The sequence below is a fragment of the Taudactylus pleione genome, unplaced genomic scaffold (assembly GCF_031769625.1).
Source record: "Taudactylus pleione unplaced genomic scaffold, aTauple2 ptg000788l, whole genome shotgun sequence".
Classification (NCBI taxonomy): Eukaryota; Metazoa; Chordata; class Amphibia; order Anura; family Myobatrachidae; genus Taudactylus; species Taudactylus pleione.
Window position 1 is genome coordinate 1,368,681 of NW_028285190.1, and position 20,903 is coordinate 1,389,583.

General features: G+C 43.5%; 1 protein-coding gene across 2 annotated transcripts in view; it reads left to right on the plus strand.

The window, feature by feature from the left end:
• GPR158 (G protein-coupled receptor 158) overlaps nucleotides 1-20,903 on the plus strand; it is a 329,386-nt gene that overhangs the window by 197,840 nt on the left and 110,643 nt on the right. For both annotated transcript variants that reach the window (XM_088457824.1, XM_088457825.1), the window contains exon 5: nucleotides 13,494-13,562. In XM_088457824.1, the coding sequence (XP_088313950.1) occupies nucleotides 13,494-13,562 (69 nt within the window). The remainder of the gene's footprint in view (nucleotides 1-13,493; nucleotides 13,563-20,903) is intronic.

Below are 20,903 nucleotides of genomic sequence, written 5' to 3' on the forward strand. Positions count from 1 at the left end.
AAAACCACTGTCTTCTTTAAATCTGTTTAGCAAAAACTTTTGGCAGTATGTTCAATTAATTATAAATGTCTTTTTAGTTGTAATCCACAAGTCATAACTTAACAAAAAGTTGTTGAGTGTTTTCCTCCTCTTTTCCGTCATCAGTGACACCTCAAAATAATAGATGAATGCAGTATCAGGGAGGTGGACACTATATATACAGATTATTGATATATTGGAATGTACTCACCAACATAGTGACATCTGCTGGTCCCCCGATTGCTGGCTCGTGACTTCATGTATTTGAGTATGAAAATAAATTATGTGACCTTACTACTGACGATAATCAGGGTAAAGTATTTATTAGTAAGGTTTTAAATGCAGCTAACACATGCTGCTGTAGCTCAACAAACTATAGTAAAAAAGTCCAATAGATAATGTCCTGGTGGTCCCAACGCGTTCTCGTTTTGGGACTTTTTCAAGGGCAAATGTAGTAGAGGTATAACTTACCATGCTTTATACCATTTGAAATCAAATCAGATCGTCCCTCCTGTCACACAGATCATCTAATGTGTACCAGTCGCCCGATATGTCGGCCGGTCGGCAGGGAAGGGGGGGGGGTTATTACTAGCATTGCTGAGCACGCATGTCGTTTATTGTGTATCAAGCTATAGACTAAATGGTGTCAGGATCTACCAACATCAGCATTCTTGTTTCGCCTGTGGATTCCAACCGTACAACCTTCAAACTTATATCTAACCCACCCAATCTGGTCTCATTGTCAACCCTCCCACAATTTCTTCTCAGCTAGACCCTTTTCTGATTCCTCTAAATGTGCAAGATCCAAATCATCAATGATTTCACCATTCTTGGTCCCATGCCCAAATATCCAGTCTTGTTCCAGTCTTGATGCCAAATACACAATGCCATTGTCCAGCAGTACCAACAAGTCAACCATTTCCATCAAGTGCAAAACATCACTGTAATAGTAGTACCTTAGAAGCCTGGTGCCTTAACCATCATGCCATCAATAGACTTACCTCATTTATATACTCCAGCCTCTCTGTGTTCCCCCATCCAATAAAGAATTATATGGATTAAAGTGTGAATTGGGGGTGACTCTAGAAACAGACACTTGCTGTGCCACCAAAGATAATCTCATAAAATGCTCACGAAAAGGAAAATGTATACAAACTAGGGATGAGCGGGTTCGGTTCCCTGAGAACCGAACCCACCCGAACTTCGGGGATCCGGGGCGATCCGAGCCCAAGCTCGGATCTCCCTGTCTGCCCCGGATCCCTCTCCCGAGGCAAAACCTCGAGATCTGCTGTCGGATCTCGAGGTTTTGCCTCGAGCGGCCATTTAAAAAAAAATGCCTTTGCCTTTAATGGGCAAAGTGCTGATTGGCTGACAGAGCCGTCTGTCACGGCTCTCAGCCAATCAGCATTATGGTGCTCATTTGCATGTAGCACGGACTCGTGAGATCCGTGCTACATGCATCTGTGTGACTGACAGTGACACAGAGCACAGATGGGTCAGTGAGACCCGTCTGTGCTGCTGTGTATTTCAATGACACAGATGCACGGACCAGGAGATCCGTGCTACTTGCATCTGTGTCATTGACACAGAGCACTGACGGGTCCGTGAGACCCGTCTGTGCTGCTGTGGTAAAAAAAAAAAAACCTGTGTAAAAAAAGAAGAAAATGGCGTGCCCCCCCCCAAAAAAGAGCAACCAGCCCCGGGCATTAGTGACCCAGCGCTGGGTGTGCTTAAATACAGGGGACAAACAACGTATGGGTCCCCTGTACTTAAGCACAACCAGCACCAGGCTAGTCAGAACCAGCGCTGGTTGCCAAAATACGGGGGACAAACGACGTAGGGGTCCCCCGTATTCTGCGCAACCAGCTCTGGGCTCTGATCCGGTCCTGGTTCTGGAAATACAGGGGAAAAAAATTAGTAGGGTTCCCCTGTATGTTCCAGAACCAGCACTGGACTTTTTCTAGCGGGGGGCTGATGCCACAGCCAGGGGAGCCCTTTCACCGGGCCCCCCAGCCGCAGCATCAGCCCTGACTGCTAGTCAGCCCAGGCCGGGGATCCCTGGAGAGCTGGGGACCCCCCCAATAAAGGGGTCACCCTCTCCAGGGCACCCCAGGCCCAGGCTGATAGCCCAGGGCTATCCCCGCCACCCCTGGTGGCGGTGGGTGGCGGGTTGATTGTGTGGTGTGGTGTAAATAAAGAATATCAAACATTGTCTTTACAAGTAGAACTGCAAGTCCCAGCAAGCCTGCCCCGCATGCTGGTACTTGGAGAACCACAAGTACCAGCATGCAGGGCATTAAGGGCCCACTAGTACCTGTAGTTCACCTGTAAAAAAATGTTTAAAAAAAACACAGGACACACACACCGTGTGTGTTCAGACTAGAGTGGAAATGAGTGGAAATTAATGTTATTGGGGTTATTAATAGCGTAGGAACAAAAAAAGGCCCATTTTATGTGATTTTAGCATTTTTTTTTATTTTTTAAGAAAAAATCCAGATCCAAAACACAAAACCCAGAACCCAAAACACGGAAGGGTGGTTTTGGCAAAACCAATCCAGATCCAAAACACGAAGAAAGATCCAGATCCAAAACCAAAACACAAAACACGAATAGTGGCCGGTGCACACCCCTAATACAAACATTTCTAAAGATATGGGGCCTGGCTCAGGGGGGCACGTGATGCCGATATTGGCGCAGTTAAGTGATTATTTGCTACTGCACATGTGCAAAATATTCTGAAAACCCCATACAGCTCATGCGTTAGCCTGTGAGTACGCATAAGTGCCCAGTTGCTAACGGGACCTCTGGCATTAGAAGTGGTGAGACAAAACCATAGACGTTCCTGGGCGGTGACTGGGAGGTGGCATGAAGTGAACGCAAACAAAAAGGCGTGTTATGGGAGTGTCGCGGGCGTGTCAGTGAAAGCTGCTGCATCCTCAGAGGCCATATCATGATGAGACTTTGCACCTGCCATATTATCACTGCAGCGACACCGCAATACAACGCAGCCGCAGCTGCATTAGCGCGCACCTTTGAATCAGGCCCATGGCCTTCTCTGCCTGGCTTCATATAAATGCTGGAGAGGAGGTAACAGGTTGGAACTGTCACACACACTTGGTGGACCACTCCCAAATGAGAAAACTATTGGTCTGATACTGAGCATCTTGCTAAAGTGGTAATGGACAAAACAAGGTGCTGAGCGCTACAATACTATTTACTCCCCTTGTAGGCCCCTAAAATTCCCCAGCTGCACACAGGCCCCCTCGTGTGCTAATATCCCCCTGCAGCTCAGGCTACATTAATACGATGTGTATAACCTTGTGGCTCCTGCTAGGTCCCATCCACTGCTCCCTACCCTGCACCACACACCTCTTATCAGAATAATTGCTTTGTTTTCTGTTAAACAACCAAAATTTAACAAAGCTAAAACTCACATTGAGTTTGTAAAATGTAGTGAATGCTATACATAAGTTGTTACCGTGTGTCAGCGTAGCCTAATTTGGCATATTTATTAAATAACAGATTTATTATAAAATAAATACTCCCTCTGAAGCAATCTACGTCCTATGTTTTTTCACTCATCTGTGTGCTCCAGCCCCCTAAGGTAAATCAATTTATAATTAAAAGTAGATGATTATATTTCTCTCTTTACAGGTAGAGGCACATTTACAACCTGTGCAATCTACATATCCTTCTGAGACAATACATTTTCTTTGGGACTACTACCCCCTTGGCCTTTAGCAAATCCAGGTTGGGGACCAGGCATGCTGCAGCTAGGCAGGCACCATTGACTGGAAGAGCAAACATTATCTCTTTGCATTAAAAATTCATGTGGGATTGTGCTTCCACTTTATTACTTATTTTTAAAGTGGAACTCGTGCCTCAGTAATGTCCTTAACGTCTACTGATTGGTAGGCTGAGTACTGGGTAATCACAAAAAGTAACTGCCTTCATTTTTTTTTTGCCCGTGACTTAAATGTCAATAAACTACGGCTCAGTTTTAGGAAATTTTATTATATGCCGTAATATTAAGGAGCAATTTATTAAACCCTTTCTGCAGGCAATCCTTTTTGTAGCTTTTTGTGCTCGATTTACACAATGCGTAAGAATGGAGACCATTTAACAAGGGGGTACTGCAACAGATATCCGATACTTCTGCAGCGTTCCCTCTGTTTCCGATTGCAGAAGCTGCTTCCATAGCGGTCTATGGAGGACTGCTAAATTGCCCAATTTACCAAACTCAGAGATTTTTGAAGCTTGTCCCCAATAGCTAATGCTACCTGTAGTTGGCATTAGCCAGTGAAGCCTAAAGATAAATATTTGCAAATATAGCCACACATGCATGGTAGGCTAGCTGCGTCTGAATTATAGTTAAGTGATAGCCTAAGCCACCTCTTTACTCTTTACACTTCCCTGGAACAGTTATTATCAGAGCTTATGTACCACATAAATGCCCCCCCCCCCCCCCCCCAAAAAAAAAAAAAATTACCTATTGCCGTGATAAGAAATTTTGCCTATTGGAGCAAAATTGGGGGGAATAATACATACTGTAGGCGCCTAAAGCAGGAAATCTAGCACAGTTGGTCCTGTGTTCCTTTAAATTCTCAAGAACCATTTCTTTAAACACACATAGAGATAGGAGAAAGAAGACAGACCAGAGGGAAATTTATTATTTGTGAAATATGGTGCGCAGGAAGGAAATATTGTAAACATTATTGAATTTGTATGACTCCCTGGTGATTAGACAGAGAGGGTTTAAAACAACATTAGATTAATAAGATTGATGGCAGTCACTGAATTTGGACTTGTTATCTGCAGAAAATGTATTTGGCTCCAGGAGAAATATGTACTCAGTGAAGGCTGTAAAGTCATTTCTGTAGGTCACAATAATGGGTAGGTTTTCATCCTTTTCATTTCACCTTAATTTAGAAAATATAGAAGATGTTTATTTGGGGCTGGGTTTCTAAAAGCAAGTGATCTAGTTTCCTGTTCTTGTTCATAAAGCCATATAAACATCAAATGATTGTGTAACTGATTTCTGTAAAACGTCTCGATGTGTTCACAATTACATCTACAATTGTAATCATCACCTACTTGCTGTATATTGGGAGCACACTTTTTAGTGAATTATGCAAAATATTATGTGGAGGTCATTATGGGCCTGATATAGTCTCTTTGCCATGTAAAAATGTGACATGCGTAAAATTGTCCGCACCGCCCATGCACACACCTTACTGACATGTGTACAGCTGAGCGAATCTCAGACTTGCAGCCCCTTGCGTTTGGAGAGGATGTCAGGTGTGCACATAGATAGGAGTACAGTAGAGTGTGGAGATTCAAGCCCCTTAGAGATGCGTATGATGTAGACTTACATATATGCCTAAAATATACATTTTAAGAAGCATTTATTTGCAAGTCACATAGGTCAGGTGTAATTTTCGGAGTTGTCAATGATGAGAGCAACATTTTCGTAATATACACTACATTTCAACAGCTGTAGAAACATCCGCTCACTACTGGCTATTCGGAGCTCTCCAATCTCAGAGGACCAGCCAGAACTACAGGACGAGACCACTAGAATTAGTAATCATGGTTTCACTTTGTAACTTTAGCATTCGGGAAGCCGACGGACGGAATACCGACCGCTGGCTTCCCGACTGTCTAATCCCGGCAAGGGTTAAATGACAGGCATCGAAATCCCGACACCTGTCATTTTACCTACGCCGGGAGCCCGACACCTGGCTTACCGATCGAAGGTAAGCCGGGCGCGGACAGCCGCGGGGGGAGGGTTAGGTTAGGGGCTCTCGGGGGGGACTTAGGGTTAGGTTTAGGATAGGGGAAAGGGGGGTCAGGGTTAGGCACCCTCGGGGGATGGTTAGGGTTAGGCACCCCCCCGGGAGACTTAAAGTTAGGCAGGGGGGAAGGGGGGATTAGGTTTAGGCACTTAGAGGGGGTTGGTGTTAGGCACTTGGGGGGGAGGTTAGGGTTAGTTATCCCTAAGGGAGGGTTAGGTTAGTTTATACTTACCTTTAGCGCAGTCGGGATCTTCAGCTCTGCCAGGCTTCCGGATAAATCATACCGATCCCTTAGCATTCCTCTTTCCATAGAGCGTATACTTTACATCATTACCTGGTTGCTCCCAGGATTTATTCCTGTACTAGAAATCTTTTACTGGGAGGTACACTCAGAATAAAAATAAACTTAGACTTACAGTACATTTGGTTCGAGGTACATTGGAGGATACATACTATGCAGTATAATTCAGCAAGAGTTTCAGGTCCAGCAGAGAAAGGCAATGGCTAAAACCAATAAGCACATTTTGGGGATTATCATTTTTCCACCTATCGACAGAATTACCTGCCGGTATGTGTACAAACCTATGGCGGCATCCCAGGGGGTCTGGCTGTGCACGTGATCTTGCAATGTTTGAGAGATAGTGCACATGTGCCTTGGGCCAGCCAGGAGGTAAGACACAGCACATTAGCATTAGGCTGATGCCCTGTGGGGGCGATTCAATCGTTTTTTAAGGTGTGCTAAGTAATGAGCGCCTAGCTTTGCAATTCAGTTGTTCTGGGCGCTCATTAATTATCGCCCTCTTCGCCCCGGGTTTAGCCGTGTAAAACCCATCTAAAGTTCTGGTTAGGGCGCGCTAATTGCGGTTAGCGCTCCCTAACCAGGGGTTTCTCACACATTTCTGCTCGCACCCTCCTCGCCCTGACGGAGCAACAATTGAATTACTCCGTCGGGCGTCTTAGAAAATAAGCCGCCGGCAAAAGAATTGAATTCCCCTTGTGAGATTTGCCGGGATCATCGGAGGGGGGTGTTTTCTTTCTCCTACTGCAGCGGCCGAGATGTTAATACATCTCTGCGTTATTGCTTCCTGCTTTGCCACAATAAGAGATGAAGCATTAAGAGCTATAACAGCATGATCAGTGCCACTATAGTACTCCTCCCCCAATTTCAGATAACAGAACAGGTGTCTGCAACTATCCCCAAGCAGGATACCTTAAAGATAAAAAAAAAATACTATAGTAATCTTCAGACAAATATACATTATCAGCATCTATAGTAGACTTACTTCAACATTTATTTATTTTTTCAATAGTCCTGATTTTTCTCAGGATAGTCACACATTTTGGAGGTTAAAAAAAAGAGCATTGCCTTTCAGTAAAGGGGAAATGGCTATGATAAATTATTATTTGAAAATAGCTGGGATGGCTTTGGAGTATCATGTTTGGCCTTAATTCAGCTGTTTTTCCAATCGAGAATTATTTGAAATAACTATTAGTTGCGGGGAGAAAAAAATAAAATTTTCCAGCCAGCTACTGCACATTACCCAGTATCCCGTCTCTACTGTGCATAAAATAGGAGGCCGAACACAGCAGCTGTCATGCATTCCTCACAACATGGCACAACGGGAAAGGCCCAGAGAGAATTCCATTCGCATTAAAAATCAGCAGTGTCAGAAAAGGAGAACAAACACGTTCACACATTTTCATACTTGCGTAATAAAAAATGTAATAAAAATATCAAAGTCTGCATCTGATCGAACTGCAGCATATTTTCATTAACTTCCGTGAGATGAAAGACATTTTCATTACCTTTTGAATGGATTGGCCTTTAAGATTGCGTAGAATGCATCTTGTAATTTTAGAAACATGCGTTTTTTTATGAAATGATCAATCTCCATCTCTGTTCAAGTCTCAGCATTGCATCATTCCATGTCTTCAATTGTTCCGAGTCCCTGACCTTTTGTGGACTAGTCCCTAATTGATTATTGTAATATGAAATGCTTGCTAAAATGACTATGTATATATGGCTCGAGGTGTGTGCCCGCAAGTGGATACGCGCACTGCTTACGCACTTGCAGCGCCATAGGAATGCATGGTGTGATCGCAGTGCGCCATAGCGTAGCATGTGCTGCTGTGGGTAATCGCATGGCACGATACATGCGCAATTTTGTTTCACGATTGGCAAAGATGTTGCTGGACACATCTGTATCAAACCTTCTAAAACAACAAGTGATGAATTTGCCCATAACATCCAATCAGCTTGTTGCTATCAATTATCAAGTAAAGTCTATAACAAGTTAGCTAGGAGCTGATTGGGTGATGTGGGCAACTTTTCCACCTGTCCTCTTAAGAAGATTTGATTCATTCAATTCTTTGCATTTTACCATAATATAATTGAAATAAGATGGCTTTTATCAACAGGCTTGGGGGAGATGTACTAAGCCTTTGAGAGAGATAAAGTGGAGAGAGATAAAGTACCAACCAATCAGCTCCTAACTGTCACAGGCTGTGTTTGAAAAATAACAGTTAGGAGTTAATGGTTGGTACTTTATCTCTCTCCAAGGCTTAGTACCCCTTACTGGGTGTTGCATGTGGTTCACTGCATAATGATTTGTTCACTGATCCAGACAATTTATATTAGTGTGTCACCGACCCCCTCTAGGCATAATTTGTTTTAATATTGTTTTAATTGGACTTGAGGTCTGATAGTAACTGCAGATCACTCATTTAAAGAGTAGCAAAGGAGTCTAGGACTATCTCGGGACTGTAGAAAGTAAAGGACTTTTAAGTGGACAAGTATGGGTCCTCCATCATCAGATTATTTACATTTATTGTCTAGGAAGTGTCTTCTTCAACTAATACCTGTTTAAATTTCCTGCTATGTCTGGATGATAATGTGGTCTTACTAGAAGGCACAGAAACCAGTGCAAGATGTCATGCAGTTATATAGCATAGTGTACAGCTTATAAAGCTTATGTATCATACTTTTCAATTTGTAGTGGCCAGAGCAGGACAGGAAGCTTCAAGAAGGTGCATGGCGATGCGCCATAGTGGCGTGCTTTTAGTGTTTCCGATGCCCTGGACTGCCTCAGCCTTCCCAAAGCCTATTCACCTGCCCATTAAAAGTCTTTTCACTTATGCAGACCAATGGTGAATGCGACCTACCTCCCTAATTGCCCAGCCGCATGAGGTAATACAATGCTAATCAGAAAGACGGGACAGAGCCCTCACTGTGGGACTGCCCTGTATGGAATAGTAAAGCTAGTGGTACAGTTCCTATCTATGACAGTGCTAACCAGAACCTCTGATATACATAATGATGTTGCAGCATAATGTTCCTCTGTAATTTAACAAGTTACTGCTGCTGAGTGAGAGGTCTTTTTTCTCCCTGGTATCCTAACGCTGCCAGTGAAGGGTCAAAGTGATATGCCAATGCTTGGCAATCATCCTGTACTGGGCCACGTTGCCAGGTATAGCAATCTGTGATGTTTAACTCATGGGGGCATATTAAATTAGCCACGGTAAAATATTTGTTTACTGCAGCTTGAACCAATGTTTTTATTGCGCAGCGATTTCACTTGTGGCTATGGGCCTGATTCATTACCAATCGCAGTGACCAGAGTGATTGACTGGAAGTGCCGTTTGTGGGTGTTGACGGGGGGGGGGTCAGCAAAACGCAGGCGTGCCAGTGCTTTTGAACACTGCGCAGGGGCGTGCATAAATTATCCACTGTTTTTAAAAATAACTCAAATTATTTTGCAACCCAAAACCTGTAATTCGGATTTCAAATCTGAATTCCGAACCATGGGAACAGGGGCGTATCTATAATGGGTGCAGGGTGTGTGGGGAACACGGGCCGCTGGGTCCAGGGGGGCCCCGCACCGCACACCCTGCACCCATAATATTTCTTACCTCTCCGGATTCCCACGTTGGCGCTGGCATCCGGCACTGCAAAACAATGTTTTTTGCGCTTGCGCAGTACAAGGAAAATGGCCTTCGCGGCCATTTTCCCGGTGATCTGTGCATACACTATAGACTCTAGGCACACTCTAGTGCCCAGAGTCTATAACTCCGGCACTGGCCACGCACAGCTCAGTGCACTGCCGGCCGCCGGGCAGAGAGGAGGAGGCCCGTGTCGGAGACTGCACATGGGCCCCCTCCTCTCTAGAAACGCCCCTGCATGAGAAGATAAGAACCACGACTCGGATCTGTCTGGGTGAACGAAATTCGGGTAATTAGGATTTCTGGAGAACCAAACTGCACATTTCCACTAAAAATAAATGTCCCATCAATCCCTCACCGCCATATGCCTGTCCCACATGAATTTACCCATTATTCCGCTATATGCAGAATATAATCCCAGAAATTACACATTATTTTTGCCTAAAATAATTAAAAACTGTTGGCGCCGGCCTTGGTTCTCGAAGCCTTTGGCTTTCTCAGATGGAGGATTCTTCATCTTCCGACGCAGCACTCGGATCTGCAATACCATCAGTAGGAGTTTTTTCTCCTCCGGCGCCACCTGCTGCATTAGCATATTTTCACATTACTGCTGCATCTAAAGGCACAGCACCAATGTGAACTGCGTCTATCTCTCAATCGGTGCCTAAGTCCCTACATTTATACCTTTAAAATAGGGATTTTCCCAAACTTTTCACCTGCTCTGGAACCGCGAGAAAAACTGCATTAAATCCTATGAAAAGTTAATGCGTGTTAATTTCAGACTTGCCGACATTCTGGCTGCCGAGATTACCGACAGTGAAACGCATCATTAGCTCCTCCCGGAGCGGCCACTTATACAAGGGAGGAAGTGGAAATCGCCGGGTGCAGGCGGGTGGCATCGGTCGGGAGACCTGCCCACTCTTCCGGGGGGTCGGAAGCAGGGCCGGATCAAGGTCTGTGGGGGCCCCTGGGCAACAAACTTGTGGGGGCCCCTATATACCACCGTCCCCTGTAGTAATGCCCCTTATGCAGTGCCCCCAGTAGTGCCCCTTATATAGTGCCCCCAGACCCAGTAGTGGTCCCCCCTATGCAGTGCCTCTTATATAACTCCCCAGTAGTGGTCCCCCTATACAGTGCCCCCAGTAGTGCCCCCAGACCCAATAGTGGTCCCCCTGTGCAGTGCCTCTTATATAACTCCCCAGTAGTGGTCCCCCTATACAGTGCCCACAGTAGTGCCCCTTATATAGTGCCCCCAGACCCAGTAGTGGTCCCCCCCATGCAGTGCCCCTTATATAGTGCCCCCAGTAGTCCCCCGTATGCATTGCCACCAGAAGTAGTCCCCCACTATACACTGCCCCCAGTAGTAGCCCACCCCTATTCAGTACCGCCAGTAGTTGTCCTATGCATTGCCCCCAGTGCCCCCATGAAGCAGCCCCCCCATGCAGTGCCCCTTACACACACACACAAAAAAACACAACTTACCTGAAACCCCGCTTCTGACGCGACCGCTGCTGTTCACTCCTGCAGTATGGGAGAGACGTCAGCGTCATGACGTCACTCCCATCATCACCCATAAGTGAGCTCCAGCCGGCTCCCTCCATTGAAGCAGCATACAATGAGAGTCTGTGTGACTCTCCTCGGCTGCTGTAACAAACACACAGCTGCCGGCGGCGGCTGTGTGTTTGTCACTGTGTAGTGTGGCCGCGCTCACTGCACGGTCTAACTACACTAGCGGCGGGGACACTAGCGGCTGGTGAAGCCACCGGCTGCACCGCTGCTTGTTGGGGCCCCTCTGTGTGTGGGGCCCAGGGACGACCGCCCCTGTCGCCCCCCTCTTAATCCGGCCCTGGTCGGAAGTCCCAAACAATTTTTGGGAGCCTCCCGGCCATTCTGGGAGAGTAAACAAGTATGGTTAATTTGCGCAGTTAATTGGATAGCAAAAACTTTACTCCCAGCCGTGTTATGTTGCATTTAGCGTCTAATTGAATACAATATGCGTCTTGGTATATGGTAGATAAAGAGGTTATCATTGCTTTATATTGACCCCTAAATCTTAAATACAATTAAAGTGTATTGATAAAAAGGCTCATATACAGGGGCATTTAAAAACAAATCCTGTTAAAGCGTAGACAATACTCATACTTTAACCTTGATTCTAACAAAGCAATCAAAGCTTTTTCTTAAGCCTTTTCTGCAGCATATCATACTGTGAGGTTAATGAGTGCTACCAAGAAACTCCATTATATTGTACAGGCATGTGAATTCTGCAGGCAGTGTTGAAAACACATCAAAATTGATGCAAAGCAAAGTAAAAAAGCCTTTATTGGAAAGGTGTGCGTACAGTTCCGTTCTCTTACATTATTCTCTATCATCATTAAAGCATGGTGCGATAGGTGTATGACCCTTACAGAAATAACCTGTATCCAATATTTTAAACTAGAGAGACAACATTTTTCTGTATGATAATTGTCAAATAGATCCAACCTGTAGGATGTACAGTATGTTTGCTTTTTATCCTTGCTAATACACTTAGGTTGCACAGTAAACTAGAGGCCTCATTTATCAAGTTTTATAATTCACAAAGAGGGGTATTCAATATGAAACGTTAACTTCACTGTCGAAGTTAACGTTTCATATCGGAGTTTTTACCTGCGTTAAAGTATCGGGCGCGCTCCCGCTTATCCCCGTATTCAATATAAAATTAACTAAAACGGGAAACTCCGAAGTTGGATTTGCGCAAAGTTACGAATTTTTCCTTAAAAAAATTGTAAGACCCCCTAAAGTTGTAAACACATGGGGGATCACTATGGGTACCCCCGTTTTAGCCTTTAATTGAAAGTCGGGGATTTAAATAGCCACAGCAGGTGTTTTTTTTCCGACATTGAAGAAGTGATGCAGAAGAGCACTTAGGTTATTTTTTTTCGTTTTTTTAAGTAGTCCCATCAAATTTGGGGTACATGAAAATGGGTACTAGCATATTTTTATGTCCCTAAAGTAAGTTTTTACAAATTCTGCATTTGTGCACCTGCCGCTATAATTCTATTCTTCTAAACACCTGCCGCATACTTGCAGAATAGCCCTGAACCTATTTCCCTATTCTTAAACAATTTTTTCCCATTTTTTTTTTTTCACCCCAATTTTTAAATAAATTTTTTGGGGTGTCCCTATTTTTTTTAAAACTTTTTTTGACACAGTTCTTTTTTAAATGTCATTCCCATTGCTTAGCCTGCACCCCTAAACCCCAGTTCTGCACTTTTTTTCGACACCTATTCAATGGTGAAAAGTTATCCCCGTTTTTTTATCAAAGACTTTTCAAAACTGCGATAAGTCTTTGAAATTGAATACGGTGTAAAAAAAAAATTACGATAATGACGTCATACCTCCGATATTAACGCAAAAATGATGTTTTCGCTCCCATATTGAATACCCCTGAAAGAGTGATAAAACTGATTGCATATGATAAATGGTGCTCCAGCCAAACAGCTCCCAACTGTCATTTTCAAACAGATGACAATTGGGAGTTGATTGGCTGGAGCACCATTATCATACGCAACGAGTTTTATCACTCGTTGTGAATGATAAAACTCGTTGATTAATGAGGCCCTATATTTGCAGTTGTATCTGTTACTTACTACTTTAAGATTGGCCCATTTCTTCAACTGTCTGTAAAGCGCAGTTTTCAATCTATCTACTAAAAGTAATAATAAATTAATATTTGAATATATATTCTCTTCCTCTTAGAGCGTCAGAGCTTCAGGACTTATCCTACTGGAGGCTATTCTGTTTGGTTCGCTTCTCCTCTACTTCCCAGTAAGTATATCCATTTATCGCACCGCATACATGTTTTGTGCCTGATTACGGAGTGAAATTGTCATAATTTTTTGTCCCCATGAACAATTTTGAGCTGAAAATGTAATTAAAAAACACATCAAGCTATTCACGGCAATTATTTTAATGTATGCAAGAAGCCTTTTAAAGTAAGTAAAACTTCCCAAGGTCATTGGTATATACAACCCTCAAAGGCCAGACTGGCCATCTGGCAATTCTGGCAAATGCCAAAAGGGTCAATGGCCTGATGGACCGATACGGCCGCCAGGAGGCCTGGCTGAGCAGATCTGCCTCATTCAACTACGATTGGCTGGCATGCTTAGATGGAGCGCACTTCGAGGCCACGCCCCCATGACTCACTACTTTTTCTGCGTGTGGGCACATGGAAAGAATGCCGGGCTGATGTTTAGCCCCAGTACGTCCCTGCATTCCACCACTCACTCCAGTTTACAGTACTTAAACTTTTGTCTAGATCAAACTTGTAGCACTGAAATAAAATGTGGAAAATCTAGTCTCCCTTAGTTCTCTGGTCCCTAGAATTCTGCCCTAAACATCCCTGTCATAATCCACATCATACTTACCTACTTTTGAGTTCTCTACCACGGGAGAAGTCTGGGGGAGAGATGCAGCTGACTGGTGGTAGGGTCAGGGCAGTTGCTTTACGTCATTGGGTGTAATGACATGAATTGCGGGTCCATGAAGAGGAGACAGGGCCAAAATTAAGCAATTCTCATAGAATTGCATCATTTTGGCCCCAACTCTCCCAATAGAGTCAAATTATGCATCTGTCCTGCCCACTTCACTAGGAAGTGGGCGGGATGTTGGAGGGCCACCTACTCTTCTGGAGGATCAGGGGGATCTCTGCAAATTCAGGAGTCTCCCGGATGTGTTGTGAGAATTGGTAAGTATGTCCAATATTTTCTGTTTATTATACCATTTTTTTGGCAGTTGTTAATTAAATTAATCGTGGTTTTAAGAAATATAGACTGCAAGTTTCATTGGGACAATGATTGCTTACATATTCTCTGTAAAGTCCTGCATAATATGTAAACACTACATGAATTATTAATTGCAAATAAATTATTACCTGCAATCATTTCAAGTGCACAAGAGCTTTCAGTAGCCATTCCTATAGCTTTTTTTATGTGGACAGCTGTTTAACAAGCTTTGCTTTCCGGAACTTGGCTGCAGTGACTTCAGATGGTGTTAGCCCACTGTACGCTGTGGTTAAAGCCCAGTCGGAGCAAGTTTTTCGCACACAGGGCTTGATTCAGAGCCGGACGCTCTGAACGACCTACAGCTTATGCGAGCGTCCATGATGATGGTCGCGATGGTCAAGACCATCGCGACCATCGGGCTTGCGATGAGACCCTGCGGTAGGGTCTCGCTGCCGCAAGCCCAGGAGTGATTTTGGCTCTATCAGAGCCAAAATCACTCCCACTGACATCACTAGTGATGTCAGTGGGGCCGGACCCAGACGGTAGGCGTTCCCATGGGAACGCCTCCGTCTGGGCAGCCATGCCCCGGCACGCCCACCAAAGGGGGAGTGCTGTCACTCACCATCGACAGCACGCCCCCTTTGGTGCGAGACCCCGAGCGACAGGGCTTCCCCATTGCTCGCCGGGTCTCGCACATGCGCACGACGGAGCAGCCTCCATCGTGCGCTTGCGCATTTGGGTACCATCGACCCGCTTGCGAGCGTCCTGCGCTCGCGAGCGGGTCTGAATGAGACCCACAGTGCAATAACCTATTGGTAATAGAAGTGAAGACAGTTGCTGAACAAATGCAGATTATTACTACTTCAGAAAGTTCAATGAAGCATTTCTTCGTAATCATATGGGAGCGGCCTTGTTTTACTCATATTTACCGACTTTGCAGCCCCCAGCCAGGTTTGCACAGAGGGGGCATATGGCCAGAAAGGTGGACTGTGCAGGGGGCGTGGTGAAACGATATCTTGACATCTTTGTGTCCCCGCCCCCTGCTATACAGTGCGGAGAAAACAGGCATGATGGGGGAAAGGTTACGATGACACAATTAAGCGCCAATCGCGTCATTGTAAGTGTTTGACCATGGGGGGGGACGGGTGTGGGAGTCCTGCCCATATTTCCGGTGGCCGATTTTCGGGTGCCTCCAGGCCATTCCGGGACAGTAGGCTAGTATGGTATTAGTACTTAAAAAAGTGGGTAACATCTTACACAAACATCTGTAAAATGATATCAAATGCAGGGGCATAGCTATAGGGGGTGTAGTAGGCTCGACAGCTATGGGTTGTCAACCTCGAAGGCCCCTCTCTCAACAGAGCAGAGGTCTCTTATGAACATCAGTGTGTGCCTTGGCAATTTTAAAATATACTTAAAATAAACTCATTTGGAAAAATGTCTAGGCTATGACAGAATGGGCTGGTGACATTACATAAAAACATGATGGCTTTCGTCTCTATGCATAATGATATACTTATAGCGTATGATAAGCCTTAAGCATATCTTCATGCAGCAGACAGATGCCTGTTACATAATAGTATGCTGTGTCCTGTACATCTTATATACTGTATGTGCAGCCCAGCATACACACGTGATTTTTAGGTGCATCTTTTACCTGCGTCAAACTTTACATGCGGCACATTATGTTACTTACCGGTAAATTAAATACATTACATACTGTACACTACAGGACTTCACTTGCAGAAAGGTAAAAATTGGAGGGTACAGCTTAGGCTGATTTATTCGAAACAGCTAATGATGAAAAACAATCCCAACCAGCGCTTTTCTTCTAGGGTAATGATTATAATTAGACCTTTATAATTACTTTTTTTAATTACCTTTCAGAGTTGTAACAGAAAAAGTGAAGTCCTTCATTTAAAGCTTTAGAAACCAAGGGGAATAAAGGAGGAAGGTGGGAGGAATGTTCTAAAATTATTTGGTGTATAAATGAGATTTCCTAATTGACAATTACATTGATTACCTCGTATATGCAAATTCAACACTGGCCTTTTCACTAGTAACATATTCTCAAGTACTGTATTTTTTTCTGAATTATACTATTCCACACTATACTTCACTGTCATTGTTGCTGTTGTAAAACTACATTCCCTACAAAGTGTATTACAACTAGGGATGTGCAGGCTAGGATAGGTTCGAGTTTGCACGTTGAGTTTGGATTTTTCCCTCCAAATAAATGGAACTCAGAAAGAGGCAAAACGTCATCTTACATGGATGAACATCATCATTCCTGGACTTTTGTCCAGGAATGATGATGTTCGTCCATGTAAGATGACGTTTTGCCTCTTTCTGAGTTCCGTTTTTTTGGAGGGAAAAATCCGAACTCAACGTGCAAACTCGAACCTATCCGAGACTGCACATCCCTAATTACAACGGTAATGATAGTAATGTATATTATTGTAATATACTTGTATACATTATTATATTCCACAAGTATCAGTTAGTTCCCATAAATTACATACAGGTTGAGTCTCCCATATCCAAAATGCTTGGGATATCGGAATATTCTGTATTTTGGAATATATGCATACCATAATGAGATATCTTGGGAATGGGAACTAAATCTAAATACAGAATGCATTTATGTTTTATATACACCTTATACACACAGCCTGAAGGTAATTTTATACAATAGTTTCAATAATTTGTGGCTCAAACAAAGTTTGTGTACATTGAACCATCAAAAAAGAAAGGTGTCACTATCTCAGTCTTGCTAAAAAATTCCATATTTCAGAATATTCCATATTTCTGAATATTTGGGTATGGGAGACTCAACCTGTATCTATAAATGGTGAGTATATCATACATTGAGTGATGATAACGATATTAGAGATGTGCGTGACCCAGTGTTTTGGTTTTGGTGCTAATTCATTATCATGTTATGGTTTTGATTTTGCCAAAACCACTCTCAAGTGTTTTGTTTTTTGATCAGGATTTGTTCTTAACAAATTGATAAAAACAGCCCAAAGCATGTATTTTGAGCCTGTTTTTGTTCCTACAGTATTATTAAACTCAATAAAATTAATTTCCAGTAATTTCCAGTCAATTTTGACCAGTTCACAATATTGTTTCCAGTTTCACTCATATTGGCCAATGGCTGCAGTGAGCTGACTGGCTAAACTAAGCAACAGAGCAGCACCACAAACACATATATATATACTATACTATAGAAATGCAACAGAGCAGCACCACAAACACATATATATACTATACTATAGAAATGTTTTCATTGATCAAGAACTAGATCAGAGGCCCAAAGCCAGCACAAGTAAATGGAGGTTGTAGTATTAGTGAAAGCCAGGTAAATTATTAATTGATTGATTGATTGATTAATTGATTATATCATTGAACTGGGACAAACTATTAAAATTCTAGAATCCAAATAAGATTGATTTGATTTATTGATCAATTGTTTAGTGTTAATAACTGTAAAACAAAGCAAATCATAGAAATAGAAATCATTGTTACAAAACTAGCATCCAAAATCCCAATGAGATTGATTCCTCAGGATTTAAGGCCTAGTCAAATTCAGTAATGAATTCTTAATTATATGATTTGATTATGCTACTCTATATGCATTGTTGAGAAGCTGGTAATGAATGGCATTGAAAGCTACAAAAGAACATGAACACCCCATAAAAGTACAATAATATACAGTATACTGAGTATACTCAGTAATATACAGTATACTGAGTATACTCAGTAATATACAGTATACAATGAGTGCCTGCTAATGTTATCATTGTGATTTGTGTATGTAATCATTGTGATTTGTGTATGTTTCTTTCTATAAATGGTTAAAATAGGGTCAATTTGTAAAAAAAATGATGTGAGGTCTCCCCCCAAAACACTAACCAGCCTCGGGCTTGCCAGCCTGTCCTGGTTCTTAATTTACAGGGAAAAAAATGTGTAGGGTTCCACTGTAAATTACGAACCAGCAACAGGCAACAGGGACAGAGCTGGTTTTAAATATATGGAGAAAAAATTGACATGAGGTTCTCCATATATTTAAAACAAGCCTTGGACCCTTTCTAATGGGGGACTGATTCCACAGCCAGGGGTGTACTTTCACTGGGTCCCCCAGCCGCAGCATCAGCCCTGACCATTAGTCAGCCCAGGCCAGGGATCCCTGGGGACCCTCCCAATAAAGGGGTCAGCCTTTCCTGGGCACCCCTGGCCTAGGCTGATAAGCCAGGGCTATCCCCACCACCCCTGGGTGGTGGGTGACGGGTTGATAGTGTTAGGTGTAGTGTAAAATTTAGAATTTACATCATTGTCTTCACAGTGGAACTACAGTTCCCAGCAAGCCTCCCCCGCATGCTGGTACTTGGAGAACCACAAGTACTAGCATGCGGGGCATTAAGGGCCCACTGGTACCTGTAGTTCACCTGTAAAGAAATGGTTAATAAAACACACAACACACTGTGAAAATAAAGCTTTATTGCATCCATAAACACACTTACACATACTCACTGGTTTCCAGGTGTTCATGTCCCCTTGTCAACGTAAAGTATCCCAATGAATTACCTGTAAAAAAAGATCCAATACTCACCTTTATGTCCCTCAATGTTCTCCACAGAAATCCAATACGTGCCCCGGATACAGTGTAACAACATGCTTCTGCATGCTGTTACACTGCGCTAATGTTGACATTAGTCCCGGGCCGCCAGCCAATCAGCAGCGGCTAACATTAGCGGCCGCTCATTGGCTGAGACCCACGTGGGCTTAGCCAATGAGCGGCTCCTCCACGTGGGTCCCAGCCAATGAGTGCCTGCTAATGTTAGCGCCCGCTAATGCATATAGTTCCACAACTAAAGACAATATTTAACCATTTAATTAAACTACACACTAACACTATCAACCCGGCACGCAGCACCCTAGGGTGCTGGGGATAGCACCGGGCTATCAGCCTAGGCCAGGCGTGCCCTGGAGAGGGGACCCCTTAATTGGAGGGGTCCCCAACTCCCCAGGGATCCCTGGCCTGGGCTTACTAATGGTCAGGGCTGATGCTGCAGCTGTGGGGCCCAGTGAAAGGGCACCCCTGGCTGTGGCATCAGTCCCCCGTTATAAAGGGTCCAGGGCTGGTTTTAATTATACAGGGAACCTCACGTCAATTTTTTTCTCCGTATATTTAAAACCAGCTCTGTCCCTGCTGCCTGTTGCTGGTTCGTAATTTAAAGTGGGACCCTACACATATTTTTCCCTGTAAATTAAGAACCAGGACAGGCTGGCAAGCCCGAGGCTGGTTAGTGTTTTGGAGGGGGACCTCACGTCAATTTTTTAAAAAACATTTATCTATTTGTTACAAGTCTTAACACACAAGCAGCAAGCACATATCTCACTGATATGTGCTGGCTGCTAGCTCGGGAGAGATTTGCAGAGAGAAAACACTGCAATCTCGGGTGAGTAATCTCCTGCAAAACAAGTTACTCGGGAAAGATATCTCGTTCTGTTTCACCATCGGCAAACTTGTTTAGCCTCAAATTGCCTGTTGGTAAATTTGGTTAAAAAAAAGGGATTAAATCACCCAAATTTTGGCGAGTACCAGCGAGATAAATCTCTTTGAAAATCATCTCTAATTTTAGTAAATTTACCCCACACAATCTTGGCAAAGCCCATAATGAAAAGTGGTGCACAATGGAATTGTGCTTGTGCCTTCCCAACCACTCTTATGTTGTATATTAAAAAGGACATGCACAGTTAACAAACCAAGTACTTCAGCAATAGGGACTGCCATTTTTTGTGGCAGAAAATCTTGGTTTGTTTGGGCCCCCACAAAACAAGCTACCAAGGCAGCTAACAGTGTTGTTAATCATGTCTACCATTGGAAGATGTCATTATCATCCTCATTCTCGCCCTAAACAGTGTTAACATCATCATCAGCTCATTCCTACTGGAATCCACCGTTACTTTGATGTATTTGGCGGCAGTGTCTACCTGATAGAATTTGTAGTTAAGTTTTATAATAATCTGTTTTTTCACATTTTGAGGGAGTAGCCTCCTACGCTGATCGCTCACAAGGTTCCCGGCTGTTCTATACACTTTTTCTGAGTACACACTGGAGGGTGGGCACCAAAGCTAGTTTGTACAAGGTGCTTCAATTTGCCTTTTTTCCTCCCATTAATCAAAATGACTGTTAACTTACTAATTTGTACATTGCCATTAATATAATCCTCCACCATTCTATTGATGCTTAGTGTATCAGATTGAGTCACAGTAGAGGTGTTAGTAATTCTGGACAATCCTTTTAAGCCTGACCAGATGTCAAAATGGTGTTTCACTTTGACTTATCCTCATCACCTTTTCGGAAAAGGTCAGTTTTTTT